The sequence below is a fragment of the Phyllostomus discolor genome, chromosome 6, assembly GCF_004126475.2.
Source record: "Phyllostomus discolor isolate MPI-MPIP mPhyDis1 chromosome 6, mPhyDis1.pri.v3, whole genome shotgun sequence".
Taxonomy (NCBI): Eukaryota; Metazoa; Chordata; class Mammalia; order Chiroptera; family Phyllostomidae; genus Phyllostomus; species Phyllostomus discolor.
The window spans coordinates 49,085,888-49,100,308 of NC_040908.2; the positions used below are offsets into that span (position 1 = coordinate 49,085,888).

At 45.2% G+C, this 14,421-nt stretch overlaps 1 protein-coding gene across 1 annotated transcript in view; it reads left to right on the top strand.

Annotated features, from left to right (window-relative positions):
- Positions 1-13,726, top strand: part of TGFA (transforming growth factor alpha) — a 101,739-nt gene extending 88,013 nt beyond the window's left edge. The window contains exons 4-6 of the mRNA XM_036028104.1: positions 4,196-4,345; positions 7,762-7,871; positions 9,810-13,726. Of these exons, the coding sequence (XP_035883997.1) occupies positions 4,196-4,345; positions 7,762-7,871; positions 9,810-9,817 (268 nt within the window). The 3' untranslated portion in view covers positions 9,818-13,726. The remainder of the gene's footprint in view (positions 1-4,195; positions 4,346-7,761; positions 7,872-9,809) is intronic.
- Positions 13,727-14,421: the final 695 nt, after the last annotated feature.

Genomic DNA, 14,421 nt, shown 5'->3' on the forward strand with positions numbered 1-14,421 from the left:
TAATTCCAAGACACACACCCCCGATACTGATATAAAAATCTGCAAATGCTCAAGTCCCCTATATAAATGCCGTAGATCAATGCATATAGTCAGCCCTACACATCAGCGGACTCCCAACCAAGGATCACAAACAATACAGGTATTTATTGAAGAAAATCCACATGTAAGTGAGCCCGCATAGTTGAAACACCTGATGTTCAAGGACGAGCTGTATTTGCAGCTGCAACACTAAGGTGATAGCAATCTTGTTGGCATTAAGACTTTCTTAATGGTCTAGGACCATTGCTGGGAGGTTTTGAAGCAATCAGGGCTTGTTGTCAAGGACCCACAACGTGGTAGGAAGAACACGGAAAGTCAGCAAAATGTGACCCAGCCCAGGACCTTTTCTTTCTCCAGGGCATCTGGGGCATCTTTGGAACTTGCCACACTTGATGGGGCCATCAGCAGCCCATCTCTCTTTTTGCTCTGAGGTTTGTGAGTTTGTCATTAAATCACTATCCCAGAGTGTCATCCAGACTAATTTGCATTAGCCCAGAAAGGTAGCCTTCATGGTTAATGGTATTAGTTTTTAAACCTCTAGAAGCTCCCATTTCCTAATCTGCAAAACAAAGTAAATACGGCCCTGACTTCACATGCACTGTGATTGTTGGGATTAAAAAGAGGTATTTCAAGTAGGAGTTTAACATACTTCCTAGATAAATGGAATGTGCTGTAATTAGCACCTGGCTGCCACTCTTTTATTTAAATAGGGTTTTCAGAACTTCATGGTGGGGGAGGTTTTAGAATCAAGCCTGCAGGTTAGAGTAGCAACATTTCAAACCACATGAAATTTGCCTCAAGGGTGCTCACCCACCTGTACCCTGGACCTTGCACAAACATTTATGCTAATCCTCATCACACTACCTTTTTCTAGGAAGAAGTTGTCCATAGAGAAGTCTCATTGACCTGGCTGCAACTCCTGGGTAGAAATGAAAAAATTCACTCAAATCCCAGGGTCCCCAGCCCATTCTGTTCAGTGGCTCGCCAGTTTTTGTAGAGCTAGCCCTCTTCTGGGGAGCATGGAGGGAGGCTGGCCTACAGTGAGGCTGGTGGAAGGGCAGGCAAAGAGGTACACTTAGTCCTAAGGGCATTCAGAGGAGGAGAGGTTAGGGAGATCTAGGAAAGAGATATGAAAAAGGAATGGATGGGTGACTGGGTCTGTAAATCACATCTTTTTGGAGAATGTAGTCTTTGAGATGGAGTCTAAGGCAGAGGAGGTAACAGGAGCTGAGCTGGGGAAGGGGAAGAGTAGTCATTCACTCATTAGGCAGGTATGTCCTGAGTGTCTATGTGCTGGACACAAGTTTGACACTGGGCTAGTGAGGAAGGAGAGATAACTTGGGTTAGTGAAACCTTGGTGATGGGTAGTAAATTAGAGGGGGTAGATTGGGGCCCTGCAAAGAAGCAGTGTCAGATATCGAATAAACGAAGTCCAAAACTCAGGTGGGAGTCATCTGGGTATAGGGTGAAAACTCAGAGATAGGCCGGAGATGGTACCCTTTGCAGGGTTATCTGTCAACAAAGACAGCATAGATTTATTTATCGCTTACACCTGCTGATCATTGCCTCTCAGCCTCTAGTCCAGTCTGCTGTCAGCTTTCCCTGGTGCTAATGGGCCCATGCCTTTGTTTGCTTCACAACCTATAGGGTGAGCTACTTCTTGACTTTTGCCTTCACATAATTATTATTAATACCAAGTAAAAACAAAAGAAAAAGAAAAATTAGCCCCTGTCCCATAGCCCCTCAGTCTTCTCCCTGCCAGCCCAAGTCTATGAGAGCCAGGGTTCTTATTCAGATTCCTGTGGGCCAGATCCTTTTCCAAGAAGATCTGCCTCCTCCACTTTGTTTCTTCTCCATCTGGGGCCTGCTCTCTCCTCCACAGGTCTGTAGAGAGCTCTATGTGGCACCGTCCATCCCAGTCGGCCCTCCTCGGCTTCCTTACTTACCAAACAATGAATACCTTTGCACCCTTGTTGAACCTATAAGCTCAAATCTTTGACGCTATCATGATTGGAGGCTAAGCCAAAAACTAGATTTGATCAAGAGCTAAATCCATGGCATTCTCATCTAAATCCCTGTTTAGTGCACAGGGGGAGCAGCCTGGTGAGTGAGCAAGAACCTAGACCCTGGGGTCAGCAGACCTGGGTATGAATTTCTCTTTTCACTAGCAGGGTGGGCATAGCCAAATGACTTGACTTTTCTGTGCAAGGATTAAATCAGAAAAGGTATGCTTACTGTAAGATAACCCTTCACAAAAAACAGGTGCCTGGATTCAAACTAAAAAAATACCTTTCTCTAAGGTGCATAACAACCGGACTCTGGGACACAAGTGTAGTGAAAGACTTCCGTCACGCAGTGTTAAGACAGAAGCTTGTGTGAGTGGGTATCCCAGGTGGTAGTCTTAAGCAGCAATTTTTGCAGCATCTAATGTTTGCCGTAAATCTTAACCCACAGAATACCTATTCCTTCAACATTAAAATGATGACATTTTTGTTAACATTGAGCAAAACCTATACTCCAGGAGAATATACTGTACCGCAAGTCCTCAATGTCATTGATAAGCTCTGAGACTTTACATGACATGATAAATATGAAACTAATTTTATCATAGGCTAATTGGTATAAATAAGAGTTAAGTTCATTAAGTGTGGTAATTGCTGGGGAGCGGGGAGTATAATGGGACTAAATGATAATGGGGAAAAATACAATAAAGATGTAAATTTTTAGAAAGAATTCAGTTCATTGACATTACAATGAAATGTTATAATGAAACAAGGTTACAATGAAACAGCATTATAACAAGACAAGGGTGTCCAGTATTCGGGGACCTGGTCGAGGTACCCTGCTGGCAGCGGGGGTCTAGCAGCCAGGAACACAGGTGCAGGACCCTCCCAGACGGAATGCCTCTGGGGCCAGGAAGACCCTTTACATCCTCTCACTTTTCCTTATTCCTCGAATGTCTTAAATAAAAGTGAAGGTAATAAATAGACTAGCTACTTCATCAAAAGGTAGACTCTTAAAAAAAAGTGTATCTGTTATTGCCATGTTTGAGGGGGGAAACAAAACAAAACCTAAAACCAGTGTATACTGTTTGGTACAAGGCTGCTTTTCAGGGAAGTCCCCTGTGGAAAGGAAGGCTCCCTGCCTGAGAAGGCAGCAGTTGGTGATCAAACATTCCCATCACAATTTGAAAGTCAGCCCAGACAAAGGGACCAGTTTGTAAGCTAGGTATCTTCTATTGAAAAGAATCATAAGTTTGGAGTGGTGGAAAATACCTGCATCTGGAAATGGCCATCACTTCCTATGGCTAGAACATATCCTAAGGAATCGTGTGAGAACCACTTGTGGCTGCCCCAGGATCAGGGTGGTAGCACAGGCGAGAGTGAGATGGAAGAAGCAGCATAGCCTTTAGCACATAGGAGGAGGCTATTACTAAAGTAGTTGATGCCAAAGAGCCTCTGAGTAACAGCAAGACCAGTAGTAATCACAGCTTGTGTTGGCATTGCCCTTTAAAGGCTACACACAGCTCATGAACGTGACCTCTTTTGTGCCCTTACTAATCCTCAGTGGAGAGAGGCCAGGTGTTGTTGGAAATGAGGACCAGGGTTCACAGATCAGTGGCTTCTCAAGTCCCACGACTACTAGTTAATGATGCTGGCCCCACCTTCAGTATGTGCCCCATGTGCTGGGCCACCAGGGTACAGCTTGCAGAACTAATTAAACTTGAAGAAGATAAGCAAACCACAGCCTGTGTCTCCAGCTGGTTCGTGTGTTTTCTTGAGCTCATCATCAGAAATTCTGAACACACACATTTGGTTTAAAAATAACCTGAATTTTTACAAACTGCCAAAATGAACTCAGTGCCATAAACACATTTGCTGCCTTCTTCATTCCCCCACGTGCTGGCATGGTGACAATAATAATGAAGTGCTTCAACAGCACCTTTCCTCCTTACGTGATAAAGCTGATTCCTTGCCCCTCGTTGTCCAAGCAAGAGGTGCCTGTGCAGGAAGTGGGAGTGACTTGACCAACACCTGGAGAGGTCTCTTTGGGCTTTTCCTAGAGCTTTGGGTCACTCCAGTCCAGCCTTCCCTGGGGAGTTGGGGGAACAAGACCTTCTGCCAGGAGACTATGCTGATGTCCATTTCTTCCCCAGCTGCCATACTGGGTACATCGGAGAACGCTGTGAGCACGCAGACCTCCTGGCCGTGGTGGCCGCCAGCCAGAAGAAGCAGGCCATCACCGCCTTAGTGGTGGTTTCCATCGTGGCCTTGGCTGGCCTCATCATCACATGTGTGCTGATACAGTGAGTATTTGCTGCTGCCCCTCAAGTCAAGTCTTCTCCTTGCCCAGGGACATCTGCAGCATGCCCAGATAACAGGGCTACCTCAGCAGTTTATTGCTGTGATGGCTGATTGGTGTCAGCTCAGCCAAGTGGAACTTTGGTGACAGCCAAAATGGCACACATCCTGGAAGGGTCCCAGCAGTGGGTCTGTGCACTGCTGGAAGCCCCATAGACTGAAGGCAAGCTCACTGTCCCCGTTATCGGGTTTGGAGCCTTCACTGTTTCCTGATGGGGATGTCCAAGTGCTCCAGAGTGAACCGGAAACAGCTCCCAGCCTCATTTGGACAGGAGCTCTTTGCAAATTGTAAAGCCACACAAAGGCCACTGTTAACTGTTGTGACAGGTTAATGGCAGCCCTCCCTCTTTTTGCACTTCTCTGCCCAACTCATCCTCCAAACCTGAGTTTCTGCCTTACATCTTCCAAGAAGCCTTCCTGAGCCCAGACCATTAGAGAGACTGCTTTCAGATGTTTCTTACCCTCGTTTGCTGGCTTGCATCTTTCAATAAGACTGCTCTGCAAAGGGAGAAACTTTAGGGGTGCATTCCCAGCATCTGCCCAGATGTATTCCATGGAAACGTTGGGAGATGTCTAAGTCACAAAGCAAGCCCTCAGAGATCTTATACCTAATTGGATATGCATAAGGAATTCACAGCTAAAGACTGCCAGTAGTTTAGTATAGATTAACTCACAGTGGGGAGACAGTAAGTGGGTGGGGCCACTGTGGCAAGAGCTGGAGTAAACGGCTGTGTGTTAATGCAGGAAGCCAGACTTGCACCCTCTGAGGTTGCCTAGGATTTGGGACAGATAAATAGTGTCTCTGCCCTGTTTGCTTATTGGTTTGTTGGTATTGGGGCATCTAAAACACACACTCCTGCTGAGTGAAATAAGACAGAGAAAGATAAATGCCATATGATTTTATTTATATGTGGAATCTTAAAAAAAAAACCTAAATAAACAAAACAGACTCATAGGTACAGAGAACATTTGACAATTGCCAGATGGGGGTTTGGGGAATGGGTGAAAAGGGGAAAGGGATTAAGGAGTACAAATTGGTAGTTACAAAATAACCATGAGCATGTAAAGTATGACACATGCAATATGGCCAATAATATTGTAATATCTATGTATTGTGAAAGAAGGGTACTAGATTTATTAGGGAGGTCACTCTGTAAGTTATATAAATATCTAATCACTATGTTGTTTTAAAAAGTTCATACTATATGGTTCCATTGTTATAAAACTGTAGACAAACCAAATTGGGCTCTAGTGACAGAAAGTAGATCAGGGTGCTTGGGGAAAGTGGGGTGGAGTGGGGTGGGGTGGTGTGGGAGAGAGGGAGAAGTGGGGGCGATGACATCTGGGGGTGACAGATATGTTCATTATCTTAACTGCAGTGATGGTTGCATTTGCGTGTACATATCTCAAAACTTATCAAACTGTACATTTCAGTGTGTGCAGTTTATTGTATGTTAATTATATCTCAGTAAAAATATTTAAATTTAAAAATTATAAATAAAAATAAACCACAGGCTCCAGGTTTTGGCAATGGAAGGAGTGACCTTTAGAGCCCCAGCTGTTGACAGCAGCCACAGCTTGTTCATACCCTTCTCCTGGAACAAGCTGGTGCTTAGTGGTGAGAGATGAGGTCTGAACTGGGCCGGCCTGCCCTTCCTCTGCTAGCAGGATCTATTCCACTCACATGTGCCTTGGGCAAACATGTTTGTAGGTAAAAGACAAGCAGCTCTGGTTCAAGCTGGGGCAGAGCTCAGGCTCTGCCCCTCATGAAGACCCTCCCTGGGGAACAGTAGCAACTGCTGGCCTAATGGACCACTGCTAGCTACCTGTGCTCACCCATCACTTCCATATTCTTCTTTCTATGGCCAGAAGGGTCCTAGGGCCTTAGAATAAGACTGAGTGACCGTGTGGTCTCTCCAGAGGGACTTAAAAGCTCGTTTTCACCAGATTTCTTGGAGATAAAAACAAACCAAGATACCTGGACAGCCTCTCTCATTCCCAGGAAGGCAGCCAGTCCCACCTCTCCTCTGTCCTTTGCCAGCCTGTCCTTGCCAGATACCAAGTTTAGAATCTCTGAGCCAGTGACTAAGCCCTCATGCCCACCAGGCTGCTAGTTGCCTGGGCAGGGAGCCCTACTGAGTTGCAGAATTGGTTGGGGCCAGCTCATCCCATGCCAGAGAAATCAAGAGGCTTTGATTTCACTTTCCTTGGGATGCTCCTGGCTGGGTCATGATGGGGTCAAGTCTCCCTGGCTAGCTGAGTGCAAGACAGCAATCACTGATGGATCTGGAATCCAGGCCTGTGGCATGGGATGAACCTGGACCATGCAACTCAGGAGGGACCCTTGCCAGGCAGACTGCCCTGGCCACTGTGCCGGAAGCAAGGTGGACAGAAATGTTGCAGGGCCCCTTCTTAGCTCTGCTACCCAAAGATTCTGGGGCCCCCTAACCTTCCCACAGCTGGGATGGGGATCATGAATTGCCACCAGGCGCCAAGAGGGAAGGAAGCACAGCAACAGACTTGTTTCCTCATCTGTTCTCAGGCTCACGTCAGCCAGGAGATCCCTCCCAGCTCCAGTCAGCAGATGCATAGGTTATACATACATTAAGGTTAAAAGGAGTGGACATGAAGTCCTCTTTCTTATCCCCTGGGGAAACAGTCGTCAGTGTCTCTGGGCAATGAATGACTTAGTGCTCTTTTCTGACCTTTTTTTGAGTCCTCTCGTTCTTCTTTCATGCTAACTCTGCCCATGGAGAGAGGCAGGAGCCATCACAGCCCTAACACTTCAGGACTCTGGGTAACACAGGATCACTGGGAAGCTGGGTTTGCCACAAATAGAAGATATTAGTCCTCAGAGAAGGATTCAAAGCCACTGAGATTCATGACTCATTCTCTCCTTCTTTCCATGGGTCAGTTCAGCCCAGCCACCATCCCTTCTTGACTGTTGGCAATACCCTGCCAGCCTGAAGTGGCTGTTTTGTCCCAGTCCTGAGAGCAGTTCTGAGGCTATTACTACACTTACAGAATGACCCATCTGCTGCCACTTTATGGAGCTGGCAGCCGTGTGGTGACAGACCCCTGTGAGAGCTTGGAAAGCTAGAGCCAGGCTACCCTGGCAGAATTGCACAGACAGAGCTGGTACTTTGGGGTGGCCCATGGGTGCTTTTGCTATTGGCCAGCACCTGCCCTTAAGGCCACCATCCAGCAAGACCCTCAGTCCCCTGCAGTGTCTGTCCCTTGGAGGGCCCCACAGGAGGCGGTTTTAAGCCTAGAGCTGCCCAGCAGACCCCTCCGGCAGACACTGCACCAGCTGGGTGCTCCTGCCAGGCTCCTGCTTTGACTGTGTTCTCTGTCTTTGCAGCTGCTGCCAGGTCCGAAAACATTGTGAGTGGTGCCGGGCCCTCGTCTGCCGGCACGAGAAGCCCAGTGCACTCCTGAAAGGAAGGACTGCTTGCTGCCACTCGGAAACAGGTAAGGGGCTGCATACATGAGGGCCATTTTCCCCTTGGGAGACACTATTGATTGGGTGGAGAAAACGGCCACCTTTTCTCCAGGTCAGGGCAGAAGTTCTTGGAGATTGAAGCAGGATGAGGGACAAAAGGAAGGTGATATTTATCTACCTAGTTAGGTTTAGTTTATTCTAAGCTGTGTTTAGTCAAAAGGGAGCTCTTTTATTCTTAGCGGTGACTGTATGACTTTTAACAAGCTACTCAACCTCTCTGAGCCTTAATTTTCATAATAAAAAGGTGTGTAAATTGAATAAATATCAAAAAAGGCATTGTGAATAAAGTATCTAGTATAATGGATCACCAACTGTAGATATGCAATAGGTGTTCATTCCTTTTCCCTCGAAAAATCATCTCCCTTTTCCCATCTGTGAAGTGAGGAGTTTGGACTATAGGTCTCTAAGGACTCTTTAAACTTTTAGATGCTATAACCATCATTAAGTTTTCCATTGTTTTTTGAATATTTTTCCAACATCCACGAAGCAGACTAGACATCTAGACATGAGGCCAAATGCACATCTCAGGAGCACGTCTGAGCATCAGTAGCTTGGGGCTCACAGAACCAAATTGCTCCTTTATCCAGTCAAGCTCTGGGAAATCTCACATCAGCAGTGTTTTTGGAATGTACTTAGACCAATGGAGCTCATCATAAAATTTCCTTTTCAGGAAGTAATGGGTCAGAAGGCAATTACCCCAGGCTGATCCACCCAAGGTGGCCTTCACTAGTAAACAGTTAACATTCCAGAAGCTCAAGGTTCCATGCAGAGTGTAGGAAAAAAAGTGAATGGGAAGTTGGAATATTTATATGTTTGTTAAACCTCATGGTATCTGACCTGGAGGGAACTGAAGCCCAGGGAGCACCATTTATTTGGTCTTCATTTCAAGAAGCACAGTAATGGTGCATGGGCAGTGCTTTTGACTTGACAGGATGCTAATCCATTAATCTTCAAAAAAAAAAAGCCTTAAGGAGGAGGAGGATTTGTGGGTAATGCAAGTAAACTGAGTCTGCCACAGGCCTACTTGGGTCCCACCATGAGTCTGTGAGGGAGCTAGGATGAGAACCAAGGTCCTCAAGGGCCTCACTCATGTCCTTCTTCCACTGCCTCTGGGGTCATCCATTGGTCTTTTAGCTCCAACAGAAAAATTACTTACATCTTTTAATAAAATTTATAGTAGATTTTGTACCAGTTGTCTGCACCTCAGCAGAGTCATTTCAGGGTACAGTAAGTTTCTTCTGTATGTTACTTCTCCTCTACCCACATTTGAGAGGACTTCACCCTTGAGCATGGGGATAGGTCTGGCCTTCCAGAGATGGCACTGAGCCTGAAGCCCCTGTCCCTGAGATGATGCATACTTCCCCACCTCTAGAGGGATCATGGGAGGGACCAAATAGGAAGTTGTCCAGGCTGACTGAGGAGCTGCTGGGAATGGGGCCCATGCTGTCTCACCATGACAGCCACAGAGAATGCCCTCAGGGCCCTACCCATTGAGAAACAAATGGGTCCGTTGTTGTATGGCCATAAGGGAAGCCATTCTACCACCAGAATCTTGGACCAGCTCTTGCACTGCCCAGTAAACCACTCTTTGTGGGGGAACTGGCCATAGGCTTGGTTGAATAACTTCCAGTTGAACAGAGGCCCACACAACAGGGTGCATCCCCCGTTCTCTCCTGCCGTGACTCATTTCACTTTTGGTCAGTCTTTTCTTTAGCACTGACAGCACAGTTTCAGAAGCTTCTGCCCCTTAAGTTGAACCAGCAAAACTTGGGCTTGGGTCTGACTGCCCAAAAGAACTTGGTGACCTTGGCTGATTGATACATCTCCAAGATTCTGTCTCAAGGCTGTTTTGCCAGCATGGCTGGGGTCTGGCCCACAGAGCTTAACCTGTTCTTCCTTTCTCACAGTGGTCTGAAGAGCCCAGAGGAGGAGTTTGGCCAGATGGACTGCAGCAGTCCTGATAAAGAAAGAACTTCTTCAGGATAGCCCAGCAACGGATGCCCTGGGTGTGCGGCAGACCTTTGTACTCTGCCTGCATCACCTGTGCAGTCTTTTGTCTTTTGTGGGCCTTCCTTCAATACTCTATCAAGAACTCTGTCTGCTTGGGGTTATTCAGTGTGATCTAGAAAAGAAATCAGTGGATCACAATTTAAAGACTGTTGAAAAATGAACTGCAAGGGTTGGACTTCCCATTTACCCACATAAGGTGTGTGCATCAGCCGGCGTCTGAGTCCAAGTGTACTTGTCTTCTACCATTCATGGATGCCAGGCTGTGTTTCTTTTTCATGGGCCCACAGCAGCATGCAGCTTGTCCAGCACTGAAGATTCCAGCATTGTTACATCTTTTTCTCATCCACTTACTGGGGAAGAAGGTGGTTAAAGGGTAACTGCACATTGTTATATGAGGATGCCAACTTTAAGAAGAGCTGTGACTGTCCTCTTTCCACAAGACCCTCAACCAGCTCAATATCTTCCACAGACATACGTATGATGCTGAGGACCTTCCCAAATCATCACCACCCTTGGAGATGATTTCTTATTTATTAGCTGGATGATGGTTTTATTTTTAATCTCTTAAGCCAATGTAAAAAGCATAAAACTCTTTTAGACTTCTACATTAATGATGGATGTGTTGCTGGCTGCAAAGTTATACAGTACTGATTTAAAATGTGTCTCCTCTTTGGAAAAGCCACCCACAAGGTACAGAGATGGAAGCAGAAGTTGAGTCGCTGATGGGAGCAAGGACTGGGGTTCAGACGTTGTGCCATTTAAGATAGAAAGGAGGTAAATGCTTTGGGGTACATTCTGGTGGACAAGTTAGCCAATCCAGCAGCACAGATTTGTCACCTCTGTCGGGGAAGAGAGGAAGAATGTGTGTGTGTCTACACAGGTTAAACACAATACTCACTACACTGCTCCATGATTAAACATATTAACTTCCTCAGGAGGCTTCCAAGAGTGTGCTACAAAATAGAGCATTAGCTTTGAGCCACAGGCATTCAGGCCACATCCATGAAAGGGGGACTGGTCATTTATTTTCTATTTTGTCACTTGGTTGATTTGTTACTTCATTTTTAAAAGGAGAAATTTAACTTTTTATTTATTTTCAAGCATGAGGAGAAATAGTCCAGTGATTTTGTTTGTTTGTTTATTTGTTTGTTTTTAAAAGCTCTCACAAGCTGTCTCCACCAGGAGGGTCTCACTTTTCCCTCAGAGAAGGGAGGAATTGCTGTCCTGAGCATGGGGCACATCTCGGCCCACCGTCCACTGTCCGGCCTGTGGAAAGCACTGCCCCCCTCCCACTAAACAGCAGGGTGCACATCCCTAGGAACTGTCATTAAAATTTGGGAATGGAATAACAATGAAATGATATACAAACTCATGCAAAGGAAGTCTTCTTTACTAATATTTGGGGAAAATGAAAGATTTCTACCTATTAACCATTCAATGCATTGAGCTTCTCACATCATGGGAGTGACCATTAAAATATGTCAATTCTGCTTGAAATTTCTACCAGCTAATCTTGTCCTCCCCTAATTCTTCTTCCCCAGTCTGTCTATCTCAATGAATTTTCTCTCCCTTTCTTACAGCTGAGACAATTTTTGACCCATGTCTTAACTTGGCACTTCCATTGAACCATGGTGCACCCAAACCTCTGAGAGCAGAAATGGGATCTGTTCACCATTTGGCCCCCCACCATGTAATTGACGCAGCTCCCAGGTTTTAATTACAAAAGAAAATAGGCCTAAGTTTACATTCCTTGGACCAGTCCTACAGCAACAGATATGTGGGCTGAGGCTGGTATGCATAGCTGCTCACATGGAGACCAATCCAATTGTTGCTGGCTTGCAGACTCCAGTGTCACTTTTCCCATCAGACTCTGAAGGTCTGAGATTCCTGTTTAGAGAGACTAATAGAAGTGGAGTAGTGTCATCTGTTAACTTGAGGTCACGTTTTTACTTTAGGACAATCTTTCTCAGTCTTTTGGAAACTCTTTGAGGTCTGAGTGCCATTAAAGAATATGGACTGATATGAAAATGTTTGCAGGCTTTCTTCACCTAATGAATGGAAAAATCAGTGTCCAGTCTGTAGGCTTCCAAGAGCCTTTGCAGAGGTGTGAGGAGACGTGGATGGAAGCAGAAGGAACCTTCTTGGTTCCCTGTGGGGACTTTGGATTTAGCATATGTGAATGCTCTTGTCCTCAGGTCCAACAAGTCATAGCCATTAGCGCCCCCTTCCTTGTGCCTGCACGACCACACAATGAGCAGGCTCAAATGTGTGCAACCCTAGACGTGCCTCTCGGGCCAGTCCTCTGTAAACTAGGTCTGAAAAGAGCTGAAAGCAGAGTCTGGGGTCAAGGCAGACCTGTTGGACCTTTGTCCAACCACCAGGATATGACACGGCCTTGCCTCTTTAGTGATTTCTCTTGTAGAAATCAGATGGCCAACAAGCTTGAATTCCTGTGCCATCTCATGCACTGGTGCTTCTTTGGTTAGTTGTAAAATGCCCCCATCTCAGGTTAAAAATGCAACTTCTAATCCATGTCTGCATGTTCTTGTGTTTCCTTGCTCTTTAGAAAGCCAAGTGTTCATGATGATTAGGGACTCATTCCAAAGACCTGACTTGATAGGTAGCCATACTCCTGGGAGTAGGGAACACAGCTGTTTTCAATGTCTGTCTCAGGAGAAGTGAAAAAACTCCTAAAAAAATAGAGAAGGTGCTTCCACATCTTTTACGGAGCCTGTTCTACAGGCCATGACCCTCAAGCACACTGGCAGGAAACACTGTCTTCTAGATGGAAGATATACACCAGCCTATCTTGATCTGGAAAACATGCCTGGCTACAAGTGGGAAAACACAAGGTATGAGCTTGCCATTGTGTCCCAACAGAAGAGGTGGGCAGAATGTCCCCTGAGTCTATTTTCCTGAGAAAGAAGGAAGAGGTGGCATTGACATTCCCCCACCCCCTTTGGTGAAGGAGGGGAAGGTGTGGTTCTAGAGCTTCTTGGGGGACAGTTCTCTGCAGGTAGAAAAAAGGGTCTGGCATCTTCAACTAGGCTGTCCAACTAGGTCTTGGTGCACATGGGCCACTGGTTGCTTTTCCAGGCACTTTGGCAGAAATGGGTCAACCAGGCTCTGACACTGCTCAGGGCACACTGACCCCTTAGTAGGATCTGGGCTCTGATTTCTTACAACCTGCTCAGTAAAAGGGGGTCAGGAGATGATTCAAAAGCCTAGGACCATGGGGGACATCACAGAAACAGATGGACACCTATGCTTATTCTTAACACTCTAACATAAGATCTGTTCTCTGTAGCCACTGATTTCACCAGGCTTTCTGAAAGATCCAGTGATAAGCACACACACACAGTACTGAAAAGCAACCCCACTTTTTAATGTAATAACTGACTGAAGTATTCAACTATTCATTATCTTTATTATAACAAACCTGATGCTTTTTTTTAAAGAACTTGTTATTCTGACTTCTGTATATGTTGCACTGAAAAGGTTAATATTTAATAATGTTTTAATTTATTTTGTGTGGTAAGTTAATTTTGATTTATGTAATGCATTAATGTGATTAGCAGTTCTTTTCCTTAATATCTGAATTATTTAAAAAGTAGTGAGAAATATAAAATGCAGTTGCATTTTTCAGTCATGTGCATTGTTGTTCAGTTGTACTGTACATTGTTTGGAAAAATGAAGGAATGAACTCTTTTTTTCCTAAATCAAGACTGAAACTTTTCTTTTGTGAGAATGGGATATTAAGATTTTCCTCTGCAAATGTGAACAATGAAAAAAAATTAGATGCTCTTTTTCAAAATGTGGGGTTCCTAAAATGAAAGAGAGTTGATCCCTGTCTGCTTGAAGAAACCAAATTCTTTCAAGTTTTTCTCAATATATAATATTTCATCTATTATGTGTCCAACATATGCCAACTGATGTAAAGGAAAATATAAAGCACACAATCCCTGCCCCAGGGAATTGAAATCTGGCTGGGAAGACAGACTGACATGCGGAAAATAATTCTGGATCAGTTCTAGACAAGATACAAATAGTTAACTGTAAGGTAGAGATTATGCGTTAATAGCTGTAGTTCTCAAAAGTGTTGCCCCCAGATGAGCAGTATCAGTAGTATCAGAACTTCTTAGGAATGCCAATTCTCAGGCCGCACCCCAAACCTATTAAACTCTAGAGGTGCCCCATGCCCCCTCTGCCTCTCAGGTTATTCTGACATACGCTCAAGTTTGAGAACCACTGTGCTTTAGGACTCAGTGAGAGCAAATTATTGTGAGGCTACAGTTTTTAGGAAAAGGCTATGCAGAAGTGAAGCCTAACACAATTTACCCATTAATGTTCAAAGCTAATAGCTATCAGAAAATATTTTCTGATTAAAGACCTGCATTTATTTGGATCTTCTCTGCTCAATTCAGTTGAAGAAAAAACAAGCCTATCCACCTCCTACCACACCCCCACTCACTCCCCTGCAGCTCAGCACTGTCCAGTTTCTAACTGTAA